This window comes from Pseudorca crassidens, chromosome 12 (assembly GCF_039906515.1).
Source record: "Pseudorca crassidens isolate mPseCra1 chromosome 12, mPseCra1.hap1, whole genome shotgun sequence".
Classification (NCBI taxonomy): Eukaryota; Metazoa; Chordata; class Mammalia; order Artiodactyla; family Delphinidae; genus Pseudorca; species Pseudorca crassidens.
The window spans coordinates 74,194,263-74,218,111 of record NC_090307.1 but is presented as its reverse complement, the minus strand read 5'-3'; the positions used below and the strand labels follow the sequence as shown (position 1 = coordinate 74,218,111).

The 23,849-nt window shown below is 49.7% G+C and overlaps 1 protein-coding gene and 1 pseudogene across 4 annotated transcripts in view; both read left to right on the top strand.

Moving 5' to 3' along the window:
• Nucleotides 1–23,849, top strand: part of SVOP (SV2 related protein) — an 85,358-nt gene that overhangs the window by 57,335 nt on the left and 4,174 nt on the right. For 2 of the 4 annotated variants that reach the window (XR_010933275.1, XM_067700477.1), the window contains exons 11-15: nt 11,480–11,556; nt 15,040–15,147; nt 18,912–19,023; nt 19,942–20,023; nt 22,878–22,967. Coding sequence is in view for 3 of the 4 variants with exons in the window: in XM_067700477.1 (XP_067556578.1) it covers nt 11,480–11,556; nt 15,040–15,147; nt 18,912–19,023; nt 19,942–20,023; nt 22,878–22,967 (469 nt within the window). In the remaining variant the exon portion in view is untranslated. Of the gene's footprint in view, nt 1–11,479; nt 11,557–15,039; nt 15,148–18,911; nt 19,024–19,941; nt 20,024–21,660; nt 22,033–22,877; nt 22,968–23,849 lie in introns of those variants that run through there. The other 2 variants (XM_067700475.1, XM_067700476.1) reach the window with 2 other exon arrangements.
• Nucleotides 595–2,837, top strand: LOC137203745 (guanine nucleotide-binding protein subunit alpha-12 pseudogene; annotated as a pseudogene).

Here is a 23,849-nt window from a genome sequence, read left to right as displayed (position 1 = left end):
AGGCCATAGACAGAAGTCGCTTTAATTAATTAATTAATTCTTATTGAAGTATAGTTGATTTACAATGTTGTGTTAATTTCTGCTGTACAGCAAAGTGACTCAGTTATACATATATATACATTCTTTTTCATATTCTTTTCCATTATGGTTTATCCCAGGACATTGAATATAGTTCCCTGTATTACACAGTAGGACCTGGTTGTCCATTGATTCTATATGTCATAATTTGCATCTACTAACCCCAAACTCGCAGTCCATCCCTCCCCCAGAACTCACTTTTAAAGATAAAAAAGTGGCCCTCCCTAGCCTCGGGTTCTGTGTTCATGGATTCAACCAAACCACAGATGGAAAAAAAAAAAAAAAATTCCAGGAAGTTCTAAAAAGCAAAACTTGAATTTGCTGTGCACCAGCAACTATTCACATAGCACTTCCACTGTATAGGTATTATAAGTAATCTAGGGATGATTTAAACTATATGGGAGGATTGTGTAGGTTATATGCAAATACTATGCCATTTTATATGAGGGACTTGAGCGTCCATGGATTTTGGTATCCACAGGGGGTGCTGGAACCCATCCCCCACGGATACCGAGAAGTGACCATACAGTAAAAAGCTAGATTGCGACTTCCCTGGGGGCGCAGTGGTTAAGAATCGCCTGCCAGTGCAGGGGACACGGGTTCAATCCCTGGTCCAGGAAGATCCCACATGCTGCAGAGCAACTAAGCCCGTGAGCCACAACTACTGAGCCCGCGAGCCACAACTACTGAAGCCCACGCGCCTAGAGCCCGTGCTCCGCAACAAGAGAAGCCACTGCAATGAGAAGCCCGAGCAACGCAAGGAAGAGTAGCTCCTGCTCGCCGCAACTAGAGAAAGCCCGCGCACAGCAACGAAGACCCAACGCAGCCAAAAAAAAAAAAAGTAGCTAGACTGATGGTTCGCCAGGGGACAGAACCACTGTATTTAAGAGCCAGACAGAGGGACCTCGGGACAGCGGCAGCGGACGCGGCCTGAGGGAGCGGCCGGCTGCCGCCTAGCCCGCCGCGGGGTCTATGGCCTCAGCAGCCATGTCCGGTGCGGTGCGGACCCTCAGTCGTTGCCTGCTGCCGCCCGAGGCCGACGCCGCCGGCGATGCGGAGCGCGAGGCGCGGCAGCGCAGGCGCAGCCGGGACATCTACGCGGGGCTGGACCGCGAGCCGCGCGCCGTGCGGCACCTCGTCAGGATCCTGCTGCTGGGGCCCGCGAGAGCGGCAAGTCCACCTTCCTCAAGCAGATGCGCATCGTCCACGGCCGCGAGTTCGACCAGAGTGCGCTTCTGGAGTTCCGCGACGCCATCTTCAACAACATCCTCAAGGGCTCAAGGCTTCTGGTTGACGCACGAGACAGGCTTGGTGTTCCTTGGCAGTATTCTGAAAATGAGAAGCAGGGGATGTACCTTATGGCCTTTGAGAACAAAGCAGGGCTGCCCGTGGAGTCTGCCACCTTTCAGCTGTTATGTACCTGCTCTGACCGCGCTCTGCAGGGATTCTGGCATCAGGGAAGCTTTCAGCCGGAGGAGGGAGTTTCAGCTGGGTGAATCAGTGAAGTACTTCCTGGATAACTTGGATCGGATTGGCCAGCTGAATTACTTTCCCTAGCAAGCAGGACATCCTGCTGGTGAGGAAGGCCACCAAGGGCAAAGTGGAGCATGACTTTGTCATAGAAAAAGTCCCTTTCAAGATGGTGGATGTGGGTGGCCAGAGGTCTCAGCGCCAGAAGTGGTTCCAGTGCTTTGATGGGATCACCTTGATCCTGTTCATGGTCTCATCCAGTGAGTACGACCAGGTCCTCACGGAGGACAGGCGCACCAACCGCCTGGTGGAGCCCATGAACATCTTTGAGACCATCGTTAACAACAAGCTCTTCTTCAACGTCTCCATCGTCCTGCCTCTCAACAAGATGGACCTACTGGTGGAGAAAGTGAAGACCATCGGCATCAAGAAGCACTTCCCAGGGCTCCCCTGGTGGTGCAGTGGTTAAGAATCCGTCTGCCAATGCAGGGGACACGGGTTTGAGCCCTGGTCCAGGAAGATCCCACATGCGGCAGAGCACCTAAGCCTGAGTGCCGCAACGTGAGCCTGCACTCTAGAGCCCGGGATCCACAACTGCTGAGCCCGCATGCCACAACTACTGAAGCCCCCGCGCCTAAAGCCTGTGCTCTGCAACAAGAGACGCCACCTGGATGATGAAGCCCGCGCACCGCAACAAAGAGTAGCCCCCGCTCACCGCAACTAGCGAAAGCCCGCGCACAGCAACCGAAGACGCAATGCAGCCAAAAATAAATAAATAAAATAAATAAATTTATATTAAAAAAAAGAAAGAAGAAGAAGCACTTCTCAGACTTCAAGGGCGACCCCCACAGGCTGGAGGATGTCCAGTGCTACCTGGTCCAGTATTTCAACCAGAAGAGACGGAATTGCAGCCATCCACCTCACCACTGCCATAGACACGGAGAACATCTGCTTTGTGTTTCATGCTGTGAAGGACACCATCCTGCAAGAGAACCTGAAAGAATATTATGTTTCAATGAAAGAGGATGTCCCTCACTCTTGTGGTCCTTGAGCAGCCTGGCTGGCCACAGGCCAGATCTCCCCGGTGTCCCGGAGCGGGTTTCCCGCATCTGTGCCCTCAACACCTGGCTCAGGGATGCTGTGAGGCCCGCCACGCCGCTGCGCTCTAGGCCAAAGGATGTGACACTTTGATGTTAGCTACTGAATCCTGGGGACTAGTGAAACTACTGAAAACCCCAGCGGTCACTTTAGTATTAATGTGTAATGCCTAATAACACAGCTTTCTTTCTTTTTACAGAAACTATTCCTTCTCTGACACAATGTAATTGAGGACTGCGTGTGTGTGTGCACGCATGCTCTGTCTTTAATGACAGAAACACAAAACCCGACGTCTTTGCAGATGGCTTTTGTCTCTAACTCGTGAGTGCTTCGTGAGGAGCATTACCTGGTGGAGGTTTGTAGGAGGTGAAAGGAGGTGAATCGCGGGCTGTCCCCGCCACCTCCCCAGGGGAGCGCGTTGCCTTTTAAGTCTCTTGTGCCAGTTGGTCCCGGCTGTTAGATGAGAGGGTGGGAGTGAGAGCTGGCGGTGTGGACTTGACTTAATGTGCCCACAACCTGCGCTTTCTTCCCGCCCTGTCAGATCACCCCACGACACGACAGGACACGGGGTGGAAGGTGTGCACACGAACGCTGCCGTGAATGGCCCCCTCCCCTCTGCACAGGGCAGTGCCTGCTGCCTCTGTGACCACCCTCCCCGCCCCTCGCCCGCCCCTCGGCAAAGACTTAAACCAACTGGCCTTGCAGATGAGGTGTCTCCGAGAGACACCTGCAGTCCGCTGCAGGGAGCCTTTCCTTTTTTGGAGGAAGCAGAGAGCTCCTTTCCGCTCAGGGGCTTTCAAGAGCTGGCGGCATTGCCAGCAGAGCCTTCGTTAACACCGCCCGGCTCCGCGCTGCCTTCCGGTGGCCGGCCGAGAATCGAGGTTCTCATCAAGGTCTCTCGCTTCTACTAACATACACACGTCGCAGGAAAACTGTCGGACGTGATCTCCTCTGAGTGAAACTGCAGAGGCTGTGAATGTTGACGCGAGCTGGTCAATCTTGCACTCAGTTAACTTGACCGGTTACTCTGTCCAGGTGTCTTTCACTGTGTTTAAAAATACATTGCATTCCAAACTGGTCCCTGCTGTGTATTACTCTACTCAAGAGTGCCTGTTGAGGACTCTGCCTAGCATTTAAAAGAGAAAAAAGCTTCCTGTCAGTGGCACCAGAATGTTCCTGTGGTTTAGTAACCGTCCCTGGGCCCCATCCCCAGGCCACACTGTTCCCAGTCCTGTGTCCCTGGTGAGTGACTTGCTCGCCTTCACCCAGCAGATAAACAGGGATCTTGTGGCGGATGCTGACCCAGAAGGAAAGGGAGGAAAAAAACTGCTTCTGAGTCAGCCTTGTCATCACAGGGTTTTAATGAGGAGACAACATGAAATCCCGTCTCTCTGGGCGCTCAGAGCTTCCGGGGGGTGTTTGCTGGGGGTTCGGCTCTTTTTTTTGGCTGGAGAAAAGCTGCTGGTTTTGTACTGCTTCCTCTGGCTCTTCATGAACTGAAAGGATGTGCCCCGGGATCGGGGCCGATGACCGCGGTTTAAAGGAAAAAGAACATTCTCAATGGGCTGCGTCAGGGCGGCCCGAGACCCCGCTGTCACTGCTCAGAGGACCCTGTCCTGGGGCGCGAGCGCTCCTCGCCCGCCGGGCTCCAGGTCTCACACGTGTGTTGGGACCCACGCGCTTCCTCACCAGCCTGGAAACACTCCCCGTGGCCCTGGCGGAGGAGGCGGCGGCGGCCCTCGCGGTCGGCGTAGCCGGTGGAGGTGCCTGAGGCTTGCTGGAGAGTTGGGGTCGGCACGGTCGGCAAGCGCCGTTTGTCCTTTAAACCTTCTGACGCGGTTGCTGGTTTGCTTTCAGAGGCGGAAGCGAGTTGGTATAGACAGGGAAGCCGAGCGGACTGGGAAGCAGGGGGGACAGCCCGAGGGGGGTGGGCCCTGCCCCGCCAAGAACGGACCCGCTCTCCCCCCTGTGGCCGGGCTCCCCTCTCTCCACGGCTCCCAGCCCTCAATTCCGTGATTCGTTGGCATCTGAGAAGAAGATGCCTCTTTGCAAGGTCACCTGAAACCATTTACAGCCTTTCTACACATAGATTATAGTCACTTTTCTCTCCAAAACCTTAGGCTTTTCTATTTTATTTTAATTTCACTGTTACCCTCGATTCTTGTCTTTTTTTAAATTGAGATGTTAGAGAAGCAGGAGATAGTTGTGCCTTATCTAAATTATTACAAAAGTGTAACAATAAACTTCCTCAAACTAAGATATTTTCCTCACATAAGGACACGTAAGGACACGTGTACGTTTTTTACTGAAATATTTTTTTAACCCTTCAGTTTGTAGAGAAATTGTTTCAGAGATATTGCATTGCAGCTTTGTAATTTATAGAGATCTCTAGACTCCTTATTCTTGCAATATTTTTACTTCTTTGATAAAAATGAGTCAGTTTATTTTAACTCCAAGATCAGGAAATAATCTTGAAACAAGATTACTAGTTATGACTGACTAACTCGGGCATCCTGGGAACAGACACTAACTTGGTATTGTGAGTAAAGGCACCATTAGGATGAGAGCAGTCGGGGTGAATTGCTCACCGCTTACACATTGCACAGCATTTTAGCATTGGCAGGAGGGGCTGCTTTGATGATCTGACCACCTTCAGTTTCTGGATGTTTATTAAGATAAATCCTTAGTTTTCCTTTGCTTAATAGAAAATATCAACTCAGCATTTGAAGCCAACATTAATTTTTCAGTCCCCAAAATTCAGAGCAGTTGGATAACTCAAACCCTAATGTTCCTTGAAGGTTCATTACTTGTCGGTCACAGTTTTTATTTCCACATGGGACACAGGAGCGCTGTCACCAACACTGCTGTGTGGATGCCTCTGGAACACGACTTCAGGACAAGGAACAGCGGCAAATACATGTAAAGACACGTGTGTGTGTGTGAGGGAGGGATCCTGCTGCCCTGAGACCTGGGAGCCCGAGGAGAGGACCTGGTGATGGACGTGGACATGTCCAGAGACCGGAGGCTGGAGGAAGCCCAAGGGAAGGGAGGGGTGGGAACTCTTTCTCTGCAACCCCGTGGGGTGACTTTCCCCATCACAAAACGAAGAAACCACTGACGCAAAGTGTGAACGATTCCCAGTCGACAGAGCTCATGGAGCTCAGGATTCTCATGTAGAAAAGGCACATATGTATTGTCCAGTGGCCACTGCCCGGGTAGGCGTTGTGTGCGTCCACGTGTGGGCCCCTAAACTGCCCACAGTGGGGAAGGCAGAAGCGCACCTTCACCCCAGAGAAACGTGCACTCGTCATTATCCACGTGGCTGAGGGCCAAGCTCTTTGGGTTCCAGTTTCCCCATTTGTAAAAGTTGGACTAGATCATGATGCGCGCTGCGGTCTGATCACCTGAGGGGCTTTGCAAAGCCCTGGGCTGAGCCACTCCGAGGCCGTGCAGTACAGGCATCACACGGATGCACTCTTGGTTTCCTGGGTGGTTGCTGTGCCGCCGGGCTTAGGAGCCGTGAAGCAGAGGACCATGGAGGACTCCCACCAGGCTGCTGGAGTTGTGGTCCACAAGGTAATGGCCCCCGAATCCTCCCCTCACTGTGACCTGCAACCTGCCTCAGGAAGAAAGTGATGCTGGGTTTTCTGTTGTGGTTTAAGTGAAGAGCAGCAAGTTCCCACTAAGCTTTCGACTGTGTGTCGGGTTGTCCTTCTGGGCCTTTTGACGCCACCTTCTCCATAAGGTACATCAGATGCGCTCAGCAACCTCATTCTTCAGTGATGCCTGGAGATTTAGGGAGCTGTGTTTGAAGGAGAAGACAAGCCCTTTTAAAGTCTGTCTGGCAGCCCTAGGCAGAGGTGGACCTTGTGTGTGGGATTCTGCATTTCATGGACTCGGCGTTCCGGGCGCAGGCCCTGGTGCCAAGGTTGGTGCTGGGCCTGCAGCTGGGAGGGCTGAGAGCTCAGCCCCCCCCGAGCATGGGCTGCTTTTACTGACTGCATTTGTGAAGCACCTTCTGGGCCTTGAAGAGGAAGGAGCTGCTTGGTTAAGGCGGCTCAGAGGCCGGCACTTGCTGTGTTAACGGCCCTTAACGGCAGGTGGCACGTGGTACGCGCTGAGTTCAGGGAAGTGCGAGACTTGCTGTGGGTGGAGTGGAGCCCGCGGGGCGTGGAAGGGCCATTCCGCCTCCTCGGTCCTGCTCTCGGTGTCTGGTTCCTACCTTCTGCTGGAGGAGGACTTCAGGTCACGCAAGGCCCGCCTGCTCGTGTGGGCCCTTGCTCTCCTGCCAGGTCTTGCCCTCCAGAACCCGCTAGAACTTAGAGGCTGGGTGTCCACTCGTGCTCAAGATGGCGTATCGAAATAGGTGGTTTTGGTTTCCACACCATGTTGGCATCTCTTCAGGTGAAAACTACTTTAAAGCACAACAGGTTGCTACCTGCCCGAAGCACCCCCAGTGCCTGCCTCTTGCTGGATAACATGGGATGCTTCATACCCAGAGCAGCTCCTCGGTGGGGACCGCACACCTGCAGGGGTTCTGCTGACCCTGACGGTGGTCGTGAGCCCCTAGGAGGGTGGAGCGCTGCTCAACGTGGGAACTTCCTACGCGAGGCTCCCACCCCAGGTCACAGCAGGAAGGAGCGCGATGTTGCCGGGCCCGAGTGAGTTCTCAGACATCCTGGCAGGATGGATGTTCCTGGGAATCGGCGTCTGAGTATAGCAAGGGGTAGGAAATGGGGTGGAACTCAGAAATAGACCATGAGATTCCTGCCCCAAAACACAGTACTCGTAGGCAGCAGAGCCCTCCCCGGAAGCGAGCAATTAGGGTGTGGAGTAGATGAGAACAGGAGGGAACTGCTGTTGTATCCCATCCTGACCTGTGGTGACTCCCTCGTCCTCCTCAAATCCAGCAATGACCTTGGCACGTCACTGTGAGGTTCTTATTACAGGGACCCGAAGACTTTGCATCTGTTGCCGTAAACGCGGCCCTGTGGCTCGCTTCACAGAGAAGCGCACACCTGGCTCCCCCTGGAAATTGGGTTCTCCGCTTCTGATCTGGTTATGAAGGTAGTGTTTTTATTCTGGTGGTTTTCTTGTGTGTGTGTGTGTGTGTAACACAAACCACAGTGAAACACTAGAGCGGCTACTGGGTGTTCCTGGACCAGCCCGAGTTTCCTCCTGGGCGGGCGAGTGGCCGGCACTCTGATTGCACAGCCCGCAGAGTGTAGACAGGGCTGAGCCGCACGGGGTCACAGTCGTCCTGGTCAGTCTGTTCCAGGCTTGTCACTCAGGCGCCTTTTTATTAACACTGAATTCACTTTATTTTGTGCTTTCCGAAGCTGATTGATTCCCCCAAATGAACGTAACCCCAGCTATTCACAGCCAAGGTGGAGGTTTCCCACGGGACCGAATTTCCCGGCAGGTCGCAGAGCCAGACCGCTCTGGTGACCGGGGAGGCGTGGATCGCGCATCCCACCTGGTGAGGCTGACCCAGAGTCCGGCCGAGGGAAGTCCAACGTAGAGGCAGCTGAGAGCATGACCCTTGTGAGTCGTGGGAAACAGGCCCTCAGCTCTGGGTTCTGGTGCTTCCTGGAGCTGGTCCAGGGGCTCAGCTTTTCAGCCGACTTCAGAATTTCTCCAGTCGGGAAGGAACTGAGAATGGGGTTCCGGGAGGCCCCATTTGGTGATGCGCAGCGCCCACCCGGAGTGGTGACAGGCCCGGTGAGCCGCCGTGGCAGCCTGGGTGCTTTAAGGCATCTCACGGAGCCGCCACGTGTCCCTGGGCCCCACCCCCTCCGTTCAGTGGCCGGGCCCCCGGGGAAGCCTCCCGAAGCCTCGGGGTAACGCTGGAGGTCTCCCCACCACCGCCTGTCAAGCTGCCCTCAAAAAAGATCGGTGCCCACGGTGGGCAGAGAGCACTGTCACCTAGGAGACTCTGGAACTCAGGTCACAAACGTGGAACCAGCCTTGATCTGACAGTCGGGCTAACAAAGCCAGTTCTCCGTGGCTTCCCTCCTCACCCAAGCTTTCTGGATGAGCCCGGGCACCTTTTCCAGGTTCACCTGCAAACAGGTGGCCAGAGCTCTCGCTGCGGAGTCTGTGGAAGCCGGGGACGAGGCCCGTCCCAGGAGGGCTCACGGGCAGCCTGTGAAACTTTCTCCCCATCATCTTAACTGTTAGATTCTCCAACAAGCCTGTTTATCGAGAAATTTAAAATAGATCTCTATTGAGTCTGCCCATCTCTAGGATCTTAAAGCATTACCTTTTGACCTGTTATGCAAATGGCAAAACATTCCAAGTGTCTTTTCCTTCACACCAATCAAACCTGCTAAAATTGGCAGGCACGTTATTCTCTGTTGACACCACTGCAGCCAGGAAGTTCAGTGCGGTGTGCTCGGCCCCCTCCTCTCTGCCACGTCCTCCGCTGTGCTGTGCTGTGTCCCCTGTAGCACGTGGGGGACCCCGCAGAGGGGGCAGGGCTGCAGGGGCGATCGGAGGAGGCGGCGGCTGCAGAAACGGAGCTCTGAGCTCTTCCGGGGTCTCTACACTCAAAGGAAATTCAAGGGCAACAGCTGAGTGCTGGGTCACTGGCACCGTCCCTGGGGTGTCGCTGCAGCTCCACACCCGCCCCCATAATGGCACCGACAGTGGGGAACAGGCCTCGGTTTACGGATGCTGTGTTCCAGGTTAAGAGATACATGATGCAGTGTAAAAAGTGTATTGTATAGCTACGGGGGTTAGTTTAAATGTATTTTGTATATACGACTTTCATAAATCTGTTAAGATTTGCCTTAAATTACAAAACAAAACAAAAAAAGACAGAGAGGGGAGGTGTTAGGGACTCGTTAGCCCGTAAATAAGACTGAGATACAATTAAAGAATTGAAAGGAAACTTAAAGGAATCTCTTCTTTTCACAAAAATATTGAATACTTTTGCTGTATCCATCCCTCTCCATTCATATTGCCTTGGGTACCACCAGCAGCACAGGGCCAATATTTGGGGAACCACTGATTTGGTCAACATGGACATTCTGAGAACTTTCAGTTCTTGATCCACTTTTTCTTAAATAATAACCTTGGCATTGGCTGGAGGGCATTTGTAGTGAGTAATTAACTTATAGTCCGCAGCTAGTCAAATTTCAGCCCTTCTTTCAATTCTTTCTACCATTAATGCTGTAATTTCAACAGCATTAACAGTGCACAAAATTACCCCGGTTGAGGCTCTGTGTCCTGTTTTCAACAGTTCTCACTTTTCCTATTCACCTTTGAGCAGAGGTGCTAATTAGCAGGGGAGTGACCTCAAAGAGGTCAACTGCAGGGAAGAGGAGGGGAAAGCTTTGATAATACAAAGCACCGGGGCTCCAGCTCTGCCCCCCGCATTCCTGAGCGCTGAATCAACTCACCACGCCTCTATTAAACACCTGCTGTGTGCCCGGTACAAGCATGGAGCTGGCGGGATATTTTAAAAGGTGGGGAAACAGAACTGAGAGTATCTATCTTTGAGTGCATGTGATTCTGTGGGGCTGACACTACTTAAATACTAAGCAATTAATGAGAGACTAATTTTAGAAGACTATAGAAATCACATTTGAGAGCACATGTGGTAACTCAAGGAAAGTAATCATCGGCTTCTGATTGTGACTGAGCTCCCACATAACTGTACCACAGGATTAGAATATTCCGGCCCTACAGACTTGAGTATTCTGGTTCCAAGGACAGTCGGGAATTAGTTAACTGCGTCATTCTCATCTGAAATGCTCAAGAAGTCTGCAGACTCCGCATTTGACTGGGCACACAGTAGGTGTTTAATAACTGCTTGGTGAGTTGATGTAGCTCTCAGGAATGCGGGGCGGGGGGCAAAGCTGGAGCCCAGTTCTGCATACAGTTTTCCCCCTGCTATTCAAAAGTAGAGCGTTCCAATGAAAGCTTTCCTGAGCTGAAGTGGCATAAAGAGAAGTAATTACCTGAGGACGTGTCTTGCTAATAAAAGAAATAAAATAAATGGAGGTAAAGCACAGATGCTCATAGACACAGTTCAAAGCTAATGGCAGCTTGAATCTGAAAAAGAATGTATATATAGGTATAACTGAATCACTTTTCTGTACAGCGGAAATGAACACAACATTGTAAATCAGTTATACTTCAATAAAATAAATTGAAAAAAAAAAAAGCTAATGGCAGCTTGATGCTGAGGTGCTGAGTGTAGTTCCCGGGAAAGGGGCTTGGTGGCGCTACTCTCGCTGCTTGGGGCAGGGGCTGCCTCTATAATATAAGCACTGGATGCTGTTTTCGCTTTTCCCTTTTTTCGTAAAAGTGAAAATCCTCTTCGGATTTCTTCTGGCGAGCAAAACCAGGTACTATTGTAGGTCTTTCGTAAAAGCGAAGTGCAGTAAAGCAAACTTTTGAAAAAGTAGGGGCTACCTGTATTATTAAATATATCTCCCTCCTCCTCCCTATTCAACTCAACCCAGAAGCCCTGACATCTGTTGGCATCTGTCAAAATGACTGTTTTCTACCAAATTTTGGTTCCCCCATTTTTTCCCCCTCCTTTTGCCAGTTGACTGAACAGCCTTGGAGGTAGCTTTATCTGTGACAGAATTCAGTTCTTGATCTTTCAAAGGACACAGGATCACTTCCCTTTATCGCATCATTATGCTTTGTACCCACCATCTTCCTGCTCAAGCAGCAGGAAAGCCCCGCAAAGGCCCAGTGTGGCCTGAGCCCAAAGCCTAGACTCTGCTGCTAGAGCTGCAAGTCCTTCCAGAGGGGTTAGGGAATGGGGACCTGCATTTCTCCCATCATTTCCTTACCTTTCTTGCTTCCTTCCTGGCAGGTTTTCCAATGCATTCTCTTACTATGGATTAGTTCTGCTCACCACTGAGCTCTTCCAGGCAGGAGATGTCTGCAGCAGTGAGTATCAACAGCTCTTTCGCAGTTAACACCGTCCTCTCCCGCCCCTCCCCACTTCCAACACACGAGGTCATACACACACACACCCCAGCCCAGGTTCTGCCCTCACAGGGCCTGGCCTTGCACAAACTCCAGGGAGAAAGTTTCTGCAAAATCTGAGCATGAAAGAGCTGGGTTGTGGTTTCCAAGGCGCTCTGTAGAAACCTGGACCTTCTTGTCACGGTAGACCTGACATTAGAGCAGAATCACATCTTATGTCCCCTAAAGAGGTCCATGAAGTACAGCCCTGAGTTTTATGGCTGTGACCCTGTGTAGCCATCCTCTGCGTGTGCATCAAGTCTGAGAATCAGGTTGGAGCTCGATCCTGGCCACACGACAGAATCACCTGGGGGAGCTTTTCCACAAAGGCAGTGCCATTTAAACAATGCCCAGGCCAATTTAATCAGCGGCTTTGGGGGGAGGGCCCAGGCATGAGTGGGTTTGAAAAGCTCCCTAGGTGATTCTGTTGTAGAGCTGGAGGTGGAAAGCACTGGACAAAAGGAATGAATAAAGAGCAAAGTCTCTACACAGATATCTGGACTTCAAACCAATCTGTCTTTAAGGGAATATTAGATTCCTAGCATTGAACCCGGGATGGGGGATAAAGGGATCAAGTTCTTGCCTGTTTGTGGGATTTGTCCAATTATCTTTTTCATATGAAGCCTCTATAATCTGAGTTAATAGTTTTGTTTATTGGTATAAGGATTTAATAATACAGCGGAATCATATCTCGCTGGGAGGTGTGGGAGAGCCTTAACCGCCCTGAGAAGCAGTTCAGTTATAAATTCTGGGTTTGGCATTGATGGAGCCTAAATCCTTTGCCTCTGTGGCCGAATACAAGTTCGTGTGCCTGACACACAGTGAGGCCAAACAAACTGAAACCATCGTAGTTTGGAGCAGAGAAAGGTTTATGGCAGGGCTGAGCAAGGAGGACGGGTGACCTGTGCTCAAAAACCCTGAACTCTCCGATGGCTTGGTGGGGGGAGAAGTTTTTAGAGGCAGAATTTGGTGGGGGGGGGACGGCCGCAGGGTATGTGACTTTCTTCTGATTCGTTGGTGGTGAGGGAACAGGGTGATGTTCCAGGAATCTTGTGCTCAGCCTGAAGTTACCATCCTCAACCTGGGTGAGGGCCTTAGTTCCTGCAGAAGAATTCAAAGATATTGTTATGTATATTCCTTGAGGAGGAACCAGGACTCTGCCCCAAGTCTGCACTGTTGTTTCTTGACAGCTCTTCCCCTTTCTCTGCATCCCCTCCCTTCCCTGATTAGCAACTGTTTGAACCTGCCCTTTGGAACTCAGGGAAGGTCTAGGAGGCTTGAATGAAGCCTATTTCCTACAAGCAAGAAACGGGGAGCATGGAAAGGATTCGTACCCAGGATTTGCCCCACAGCCTCCTGCTTGGTTTCACCGTAACAGTGGACCTGCTTAACCAAAGCAGAGGATCCATTGGGATGTTATAGAGGAAGGGTTGGCAGAGTTTTTCTATAAACAGCCAGATAGTAAATATTTTAGGCTCTGTGGGCCAAACGGCTCTGCCATTGTAGCAGAAAAGCAGCTATGGATAATATGTAAACAAGCAAGGCTTGCTTGTGTTGCAAGGAAACCTTTTTTTTTATTTTGGCCACGCAGCACAGCTTGTGGGATCTTAGTTCCCCAGCCAGGGATCGAACCCGGGCCCTCGGCAGTGAGAGCGCGAAGTCCTAACCACTGGACCTCCAGGGACTTCCCACCGAGGAAATCTTTTTTACGACCACAAATTTGAATTTCATGTCATTTTTATGTCATGAAATGTTATTCTTCTTTTGATTTTAAAAATCATTAAAAAATGTAAAAACCATTCTTAGCCTGCTGGCCAGGCAGAAACAGGCAGGGGACCAGATTTGGCCTGCAGGCGGTCGTTTGCCACCCCGTGTTAAAAGCTCACTCTTGGGCTTCCCTGGTGGCGCAGTGGTTGAGAGTCCGCCTGCCGATGCAGGGGATACGGTTTCGTGCCCCGGTCCGGGAAGATCCCACGTGCCGCGGAGCGGCTAGACCCGTGAGTGATGGCCGCTGAGCCTGCGCGTCCGGAGCCTGTGCCCCGCAACGGGAGAGGCCGCAACAGTGAGAGGCCCGCGTACCACAAAAAAAAAAAAAAAAAAAAAAAAGCCTCACTGTTACACCTGGGTGGGAAAGTGATAGGGAAGGAGCAGTGGATTGTGTTATGAGAGGAACTCTGAACTTAGGGCCCCCAGATCTTTTATACCAGATAATAAGCCTGCCAGCTCTTTGTTCTGCAGAAAGATGCTCTATCTTCAAAGGCCATAAGGAAACCTGCCCTTTGCTCCAAAGGGAGATCCTCTCTATCTTTCAAGGCTGTTTGCTAAACTAAAATCCTTGAAAAGATAGTCCAGAACAAAGGCAGTCAGTGCCTCTGCTTATAAAACAGGCAGAGAACATGAGAGACCCATGGGGAATTGTCTGCTAACACCAGTAAGAGGTTACAGTTGGTTCAAAGGAGAATTCAAAACACACATGTATATAGGCAATCAGAAAAGCTGAAATGGACTTACACTTAGAGGCAAAAATTGGCAGTGTGCGGAAGGCAATAATCGCATCACCACCAGACACCACTTGCATTTTTATGCACAAGAATCATTTGCACTGGTATTCTATAATGCGAAGTTGTGAAAGAGCTTAAAGATCATGAAAGCTGAGATAACCTATAAGGGTTCACAAGACAGGACATTTTGCCCATTTCAAAGTCTTTGACTCTGTTTCCTAACAAATGATTTGGGGGAAAAAAGATAAAGCAAGGTAAGGGATGTCAGAAGTGTGGAGCAGAGTAAGTGGCCGTGGGCGAGTCAGAGTTTTAAGTGGGGTGGTCAGGATGGCTTCAGTGAGAAGGTGAGATTTAAAGAAAGACTCGAAAGGGGTGAGGAAGTTAGTCATGGGGATATATAAAGTGCAATGGAGGACGAGAGCAGCCAGTGCAAAGGTCCTGAGGCAGGAACATGCCTTGTGTATTGAAGGGACAGCAAGGAGACCAGTGTGGCTGGAGTAGTATGAGCAGAGCGAGGGAGAGAGAAGGTGCGATTGAGGAAGTAATGGGGGCCAGATAATATAGGTGGGGGTCGTTGGGGCCACCCTAGAGTCTGTCTGCCACAAAAGCACCTCGTATGTGCCAGTTCTGGGCTAAGCACATTCATATGCACAACCTGCTTTCAGTGTCTCAACCGCCTTGCCCCAGGGTTTATTAGCCCCAGGATTATGAGGAACCTGGGGCTTAAAGAGATGAAGCTCTAACACTGCTGGTTGGGATTCACACCCGAGTCTGTCTGAGTCCTGAGCCCATGCTCCTTCCCTGGCGTCCCGACCAAATCATACCCAGGGAAGGTGTGGAGGGCAGGAGGCTGCACCCCAAGACTGCGCATGCCTCTTGCTCTCTCTCTCTCTCCACCTTCCAGTCTCCAGCCGGAAGAAGGCGGTAGAGGCAAAGTGCAGCCTGGGCTGTGAGTACCTGAGCGAGGAGGACTACATGGGCCTGCTGTGGACCACCCTGTCTGAGTTCCCAGGTGAGGGGCCTGTGCCACGCGGCTGGGGCAGGGCCTCCTGGGGGTGCGGCTTTGCCTGCTGCCGCCTGGAAGCAAATCCCTTTCCTTTTGCGGCACGCGGGCCTCTCACTGTCGCGGCCTCTCCCGTTGCGGAGCGCAGGCTCAGCGGCCATGGCTCACGGGCCCAGCCGCTCCGCGGCACGTGGGATCCTCCCGGACCGGGGCACGAACCCGCGTCCCCTGCATCGGCAGGCGGACTCCCAACCACTGCGCCACCAGGGAAGCCCGCGAATCCCACCTCTAAGGGAAGCTGGGGATTTGTTTTCAACCCTTAGCTACAAGTTGGCAAGAACTGTGAAGAGGCTGACATTTTACTCTATTTGAAGGCTAACAAGTTAAGCTGCCCAGCTTCTCTCTCACACACACACACACACACACACACACACACACCGGCAGAAGACACAAGACCCCTGGGTCAGAGACAAAAGACCATTACTCACGGCACAGCAGGCAGCCTGAGTAGTATGTTAGCGCTGGCTCCTCTTGCCCTCAAGTCCCATGGGGATGGTGAGGACGGGTCCAGGTGAATCTTACACGTGCAATGGATTTGCAACACAGCTCGGGTATCTCACACTTCAGGAACCCAAATCTTTTATAATGGGCTGCCGGAAACCTGCTCAGCCTTTGCCTTGGAGAGAGACATCATCTTTACTACATTGGGCAGTAAACAGACCTTCCCCTTGCTCTAGAAGGAGGCAGTATCTCTGTCTTCCAAGGCTGTTGGCTCTACAAACAACCTTGAAATGCTAGCCTGGAACCAAAGGGCAGCTAGGGCCTCCGCTCACAAGCTGTGCAGAAATACAAGAGACCCGTGGAGAATTGTTCCCCAACACCAGTCACACTGGAAAGGATTGGTGGGGTATTAAAAAGCCAAACCTGTACATGAAGCAAAGGTGATCTATCTTTTTCCTTTAAGAAATAGTATTATTACAACAATAATAATATCTGGTATTTACTGATTGCTTACTGTATATATATCAGGCACTGTGCTAAATAGTTTACAGATATGATCTCATTTCATCTTGTGAAGTAGTATCATTCCCATTTCACATCTGAAGAAACTGAGGATTGGAGAGGTGTAGCAAAAATGGTTCCTGCCGATTGTAGCTGCCAATTTCTGCATCTCTGTGCCTGAGGGCTATCTCAGGAGGAATTGAAAGCCTCAGTGTCTAGAAGCAAGAAAGGTGGCTGCAGGTGCCAGGGAGTTAACACCTGGGAACAGCCTTCAACCAGTGTATAAATACCCCAATTTCCTCACCTATCAGGTAGAATTCTAAGGTGCACGTTCCACACTGACTCCCAGAGCCCTCCAGTGGAATCCAGTAGCAATTTCCCATGGTGGTAACTTGCTTGATATGCACCCTTATTAGTTGCGTCCCTTCCCCGTTTCACTTCTCCACTCTCCTACTGGTGCTTCCTTGGATGACCTCCCAAGTAAACACCTCGCACTCGGACCCTTGTCCTGGGGTCTGCTTCTGGGAAAACCCAACTAAGACACTGTGTCCTACAGCTGGCAGAGCTAAGACCTGTGTTCCCACCCCCAGAGCCCAGAGTCCACTCCTATACTACATTGTCTATCTTTCCCACATAGCTTAGCAGGTAACATTAAAGCCTCTGGAGTTAAACCCAGCATTGCCAGCTGCCATTTTCGGGACTTCAGGCGTTCACCATTTCTATGATTTTACCTTTCTGAAACTCAGATTCTTCCTCCCTATTATTACATGTATTGTTTTGTTGTTTTGTTCACTGACACATCCCAAGCTCCTAGAACAGCTCCTGACACACAGTAGGTACTTAATGTATTGATTGAATAAAAGTGGGAAATGGGCTATTAGCATGCTTTGTAGAGGTTTTTTTTTTTAACTGAAGTCTAATTGATTTACAATATTGTGTTAGTTTCAAGTATACAGCAAAGTGATTTGGTTATTCATATATATATGTGTGTATGTCTATATTCTTTTCTTTATTCTCTTCCATTATAGTTTAGAGGTTTGTTTTGATGATTGAACAAGATAATAGATGTAAAAATGCTTGGCCCGGATTTTATTATTATATTATTATTATTATCAAGCAATATGCTATACCACCTCTACTGAGGTAGAGAATGTTATTTTTATTTAGTCCTACTTCTCCAATGAAGAAATTGATGTTCAGGGAATTCCCTGGTAGTCCAGTGGTTAGGACTGCATGCTTCCACTGCAGGGGTCATGGGTTTGATTCCTGGTTGGGGAACTAAGATCCCACATGCTGCTGGGCATGGCCAAAAAAAAAAAAAGGAAGATTGAGGTTCAGAGAAGGCAAGGGACTAACCTAAGACCACATGACAAGCTAGAGGCAAGATAAGGCCTTAGAACCTACGTGTTTCTGACGCCCAGCCCAGGTGTCTGCTGCCCGGTTTCAGTGGATGCCACTATTCAGGCTCCCCTTGGTGCCTGTATTAGTTATCCATTGCCGTGTAACAAATTATTCCAAAATTTAGTGGCTTAACACAACACATATTTATTACAGTTTCTGTGAGTCAGGAACCTGGGCTTCCCTGGGTCCTCTGCTTCAGTGTATTTCACAAGGCTGCAATGGAGGTGTTGGCCCAGGGTCTGTGGTCTCATCTGAAAGCTCAGCTGAGGCAGGGTCTGCTTCATGCTCACTTCCCCGGTTGTTTCCCACTGCCTGTTGGCCAGAGACCACCTTCAGTTTCTTGCCAGGTGGCCTTCTCCATCAAGGCAAGTTCATGAGAAGAGACAGGGAGAGGGCAAATGCCAGCAAGACAGACGTCAGTCTTGTATAAGCTTATCTCAGAAGTGACCTCCCTAGTGACATATGGATATATGTCTTTAAGACTGGCATAAATTGATTTTAAAAAGCTGTAATCCTAATCACTGACTAAGATTCACAGATATACTTTGCAGTAGACATATAACTCAATACATTTTTTCTTTTTTTAATAAATTTATTTATTTAATTTTTGGCTGTGTTGGGTCTTTGTTGCTGCACACGGGCTTTCTCTAGTTGTGGCGAGCAGGGGCTACTCTTTGTTGCGGTGTGCGTGCTTCTCGTTGTGGTGGCTTCTCTTGTTGTGGAGCATGGGCTCTAGGTGCGCGGGCTTCAGTAGTTGCAGCACACAGGCTCAGTAGTTGTGGCCAGCAGGCTCTAGAGCACAGGCTCAGTAGTTGCAGCGTGCTGGCTTAGTTGCTCCGCGGCATGTGGGATCTTCCCGGAGCAGGGCTCGAACCCGTGTCGCCTGCACTGGTGGGCGGATTCTTAACCACTGCACCACCAGGGAAGTCCCTCAAGGCATTTTAAGCAGTTTGTCAGCATCTAGTTACATTAATGACATTTATGGAAAGTATAATTTTAAGTGATTGCTTTTACGCTATTGTAAGTCTTTTTGTCATAAATATTGATATAAAAACTTTTTTTTTTTTTGGCCATGCCACATGGCTTATGGGATCTTTGTTCGCCAACCAGGGATCGAACCCGGGCCCTCAGCAGTGAAAGCACAGAATTCTAACCACTGGACTGCCAGGGAATTCCCGACATAAAATTTTTTGATTCAAAAAAAGAAGTGGCATCCCATCACTTCTGCCATATTCTAGTCATTAGAAGTGAGTCATGAGGTCCAGCCCACTCGCAAGACGGGGGGATTACACAGCGTGTGGCATCAGGAGGTGGGGTTATTGGGGCTCATGTCAGATGCTGCCTCCCATGGCTCCCCTGCTCCCTTGCAGGTGTCCTTGTGACCCTCTGGATCATCGACCGCCTGGGCCGCAAGAAGACCATGGCCCTGTGCTTCGTCGTCTTCTCCCTCTGCAGCCTCCTGCTGTTTATTTGTGTTGGAAGGTGGGTCGCGAACTCAGCTCTCTGGCCAGCAGGCTTACTTCTCAGCTCGCGGTCAGGTCTTTGTGCCTGCAGACTGTGGATTACACCCCCTGGGGTACCTGAAGGATCCCCCCAGCCCCTCACGAAGCCTGAGGCTCTTGGCTGCTTCATAACTGGACAACAGATTGGGCTCAAAGTTGGGGCCTCTGATGGGAGCGAGGGTAGGAGGGCACTTTGGTCCAAATTTTGCTCCGACACCGTTACCTGTAGACTTTTGACATCATCTCCCAGTAAGATCATGCATATAGCTGTTTAATTCATATATGGGTTAAAAGCGTTCATTTGTTCCACGGCAATATTTCAAGGTCTTGTTTTATAATCCCCTTCTGGCGTTTCTCCATTTTTTCCATCTATCAAGAGCCTCAAAATATGGAACTGGCCTGTGTTGATCTCCAAGAGGCCCCAGACCGAACCACAGATGAGAGATCTGTGAAAGGTCTGGAGATGTTGCTTAGATCTGGAAATGTTGACATTCAAAGACATTATGGGAACGATGGAACAGAGGGCTGGAGATCACGATTATCCTCATAATACTGAAGAGAAGTTTCCTTTCCCTGGTTCAGCTGGTTCCTGGCTCAATTCCTGCCCCCACTAGGTCCTATCTAGACTTTTCATTATTTACATCACTTCACCCCAGCCGTGCCCCACCCTGGGCACCACCATCTCAGCCTGGAACTTTGGAGAATGATGAACTTATAAAAGCAGGTCTTCCGAGAGACCACTGGGATGCGTGTGTCTGCGTGCCTGCCTGATGGTGTGTTGGGTGAGGTGGGCCTTGCCAGTTTCTAGGGTGTCAATTCTACCTGGGCAGATAAAACTTTGCTGAAAGAAACTGTCAGAAAAAATACTTGCTCATCTGCTTTTTTTTTCTCTTCCTAGAAATATGCTCACTCTGTTACTCTTCATTGCAAGAGCGTTTATTTCTGGAGGCTTCCAAGCAGCCTATGTTTACACACCTGAGGTAGGAGGGATGCCTGGGAGCAGCCAGGGTGGGAAGGGGGCGGGTGTTTTCTCCGGAAACACCCAGCCTGGGCTCCTCTGAGTGAAATTTGTCCTTGAGTCTGAGTGGCGGCTGTGAAGGCCTTCATTATTTCAGGCTTTCGTTCAGTCATTGTTTTCTGCTTATAAAAACTTATGGTCAGTGTACGAGTTCCAAATGTTACAGAACTGTATAAAACCCCCAAACTAAAGGGCCTCACATTCTGCCTTCCTAGAGACCACCTTCTTGAATGGTTCAGTGTATATTCTTCCAGATTTTTTCCTAATTTATGTTAGTGCATGTATCAAATTGGGTAACTGAGCAACTGAGATGAGTTTAATAAAGGACGGATTACAGTGATGTAGGATAGGGCTTAGGGAAACCAAAAAGTGATGGAGCAGCGCCCAGAGCTCACAATGAGGTGGAGGTGGCTGGGGACACAGCTACCACCCAAGGCCTGTGGGGTGAGGAGATGGGGTGTTACAGGGTCCCAGGAGGGAGCTGTGCAGAGAAAAGCTGTGACCTTTAGTTGAGGGACACATGTGCCCTTAGGCAACCTAGACCGGAAGGAGCAGGAGAATAAATACCCTGGGCTCTCTCTCCCACCTCCCGCCCATCTCCCACTGTGGCTTCCCATTGGCAGAACCCAACCGTAAGGCAGAGAGCCTAGGAGCCCTTGGTGGTCCACAGTGGCCAGCCCCCAGGGCAGAGAATGAGGTGGGGAGGGGTACAGAGAGGTTCTGGAGGGGAAGGTGGAAGACAAGGAACACAGGACATATGGACCTTCTTTGTTCGTTTTAATAGCTGCTGTACTATACTGTTCTGTACTGTACTATATGGTAATCTATATTCTATATTATTAGGTACATTCCTTTACTATACTATATAATATATATACTATATATCAATATTATATACTGTACTTTGTTATAGAATATATATACTTTATATTATATAATATACTTTATTATACTATATCATATATATTACATACTATACTATATTATATAGTACAGTTTGGGCAAATCATAATTTTGTAACAATTCTCCTACCAATGGATATTTGAATCATTTTCCAACTTTTCACTATTATAGTGTGGAGGTAATAGCTTTACCTATCCTTGTGCACATGTGTGGTTTCTTTAGAATAAATAAGATGTGGAATTTCTGAATTAAAGCCTATAATAAACATTACAAACATTGAGAAAGATTGAAAAAAAAAAATCAACCTCTAAAATGTTGCCTGAACTTACGCTCCATGCAACAGCGTCTCAGAGTGTCCATTTTCCCACACTCGGGGATTATGGGTTACTTGTTTTGTATTTATTTTATCTCATCTTATTTTAGATGGGGTCAAAGGGAGGGAGAGGATAGTATGTACCAGGTGCTGTGCCAGGGGAAGAAGCCATCTAGATTGTCCCTCAGGTCTGCACAGCACTCCAGAGCCCTCACTTTGAGTCATCATCCTGAGCCCTGCTCCCTTCACCCCACCTTCCAGGCCCAGCTCCAATGCTGCCTCCCCCGGGAAGCCCTCCAGGATCCACCCCCCCAACTTCATTTTGCCCTCAGTGTCTGTGCCTCTTTGGTATTTTTAGTCATGTCACCTTGCTTGTCCCCCAGGGAGACTCCGACTAAGGCTCCCTATGGGCAGGGCCTGGGTCTCCTACTCTGTGACTCTCATCTGGCCTAGTGTACCCTCAACAAAGGCTTGTGGATTGGTTGCCGGAGCCTCCCAGAAGAGTACCAGGAGAAGGCTGCCTGCCCTGCAGCGACTGGGAGGCCCAAGGTCTACAAGGGCAAATACCAGGGCTCAGCAAACTACGACCCGCGGGCCATATCCAACCTGCTGCCTGTGTTTGGATAGCCCAAAAGCTAAGAATGGTTTTTATGTTTTTAAACGGTTGAAAGCAAAATCAAACGGATATTTCTTGACATATGAAAATTATATGAAATTTAAATGTCAGTGTTCATTAATAAAGCTTTACTGGAACACGCCCCAGCCCTTCACGTGCTGCTGTCGTTGTCTACAACTGCTTTTGTGTTACAGGGGCAGAGCTGAGTAGTTGCCGGAGACCAGATGGTCCACAGAGCCCAAATTATTTACTCTGTGGCCCTTTAAGACAAAGTTTGCTGACTCCTGGCTTAAAGTAATCCAGCTGGCTATTCCTAACAATGAAGAATTGGTTCAATAAATGAGGATTGATCCTAATGAGAGAATCCTGTGCAGCCAATAAAAATTATGCTACTGGCGAAGACCAAATATGGACATGGGAAATGTCTGCAGTCTTTTTCTAAGAGGAAAAATTCTTCAAAGCAGCATATACAGAAATATCTAGTGGATGACATTATACCACCGCTAGGATTTGGTTTAGTGTAATTTAGGAGGGGAAGGAGGTGAGAGAGTATGATTGAAACTAACACAGGTCCTCTAGTCTTGGTCCTAGACGACTGATTACACCATTCTACTTTAGCCTGTGCTTGAAATTTCCATGATAGAAAGAAAGAAAAAATAGGAATTTAGTATTTATTCATTTATTCATGTGGATATAACCACCCAGGGCAGGGAGGACCCCCTTCCTAGGTTCCCACCCCCAGCTTGGCGTCTTGCCCTCCTCATCTGGTTGAGTTTCCTGTCCCCTTCGGGGTGAGACTCCCCACCCTGCCCTCCCACCCCTTCTTGGTATCACCAACCCCTGAGGGATTGACCCTAATTCAGGCCCACCTGCCCCCGGGGGCAGGGAGTGGGGCGGCGGTTGGGATTCCCATCATTCCCGAGCCAGAGAGGAGGGAGGGGCCTGCATTTTCTCAGTGCGGCCACTTTGGCGGCTGTGTTTCAGGTCTACCCCACGGCGACCCGAGCTCTGGGCCTGGGCACCTGCAGCGGCATGGCAAGGGTGGGTGCGCTCATCACCCCGTTCATTGCTCAGGTAGGTGTCACCCCAAATACAGAGGGGGTGGGCATGACAAAAGCCATTGCGTGGCAGGCTGTTACTGTACCCTGAGCCTCTGCCCTGCCCTTGGTGTGCATTACCTGATCTCATCCTAGCAGCCCATCCTACGAAGAAGTATTGCTTGCAGATGAGAAAACTGAGGCTCAGAAGGGTCAAGAGAGTTGTCCAAGGTCGCACAGCTGTGAAGTAGAGGAGCTGGGAATCAAACTCAGGTCTTTCCGATGATTTGGCCGAAAACAATTTGGATGAGAATAAACAGGCCACCATGCCTTAGTGGGAAACAAATGTCCCAGGCCCTGGTTTCTGAGTTGGTTGATTTGGTGTCGTTGCAGAATTTTGCAGCTCTTTGTGTCTTGAAGCATTTCTTTCCTTTTGGGGGGAGCTTGTTTGGGAATCGTTTTGCTTTTTTAATATCCAGTTCATTTTTTCCTGTTTTTATCACTTTTTAAAAATTGAGGTAAAAGTCACCTCCCATAAAATTAGCCATTTTAATTCAGGGAATTCCCTGGTGGTGAATGATTTGGGGAATTCCTTGGCTGTCCAGGGGTTAGGACTCCGCGCTTCCAATGCTGGGGCCCAGGTTCAAACGCTGCTCGGGGAACTAAGATCCCGCAAGCTGCGCAGCGCGGCCAAATAAATAAATACAATTTTAAAAATAAAGTGAACAATTCAGTGGCATGTAGCACATTCACAATGATGGGCAACTACCATCTCTTATCTAGTTCCAAAACATTTTCCTCTCCCCAAAATAAACCTCTGTATCCATTCAGCAGTCACTCCCCAGCTCCCCCTCCTCCAGCCCCTGGGAACCACTGGTCTGCGTTCTGTCTGGATGAATTTTACCTCTTCTGGGTATTT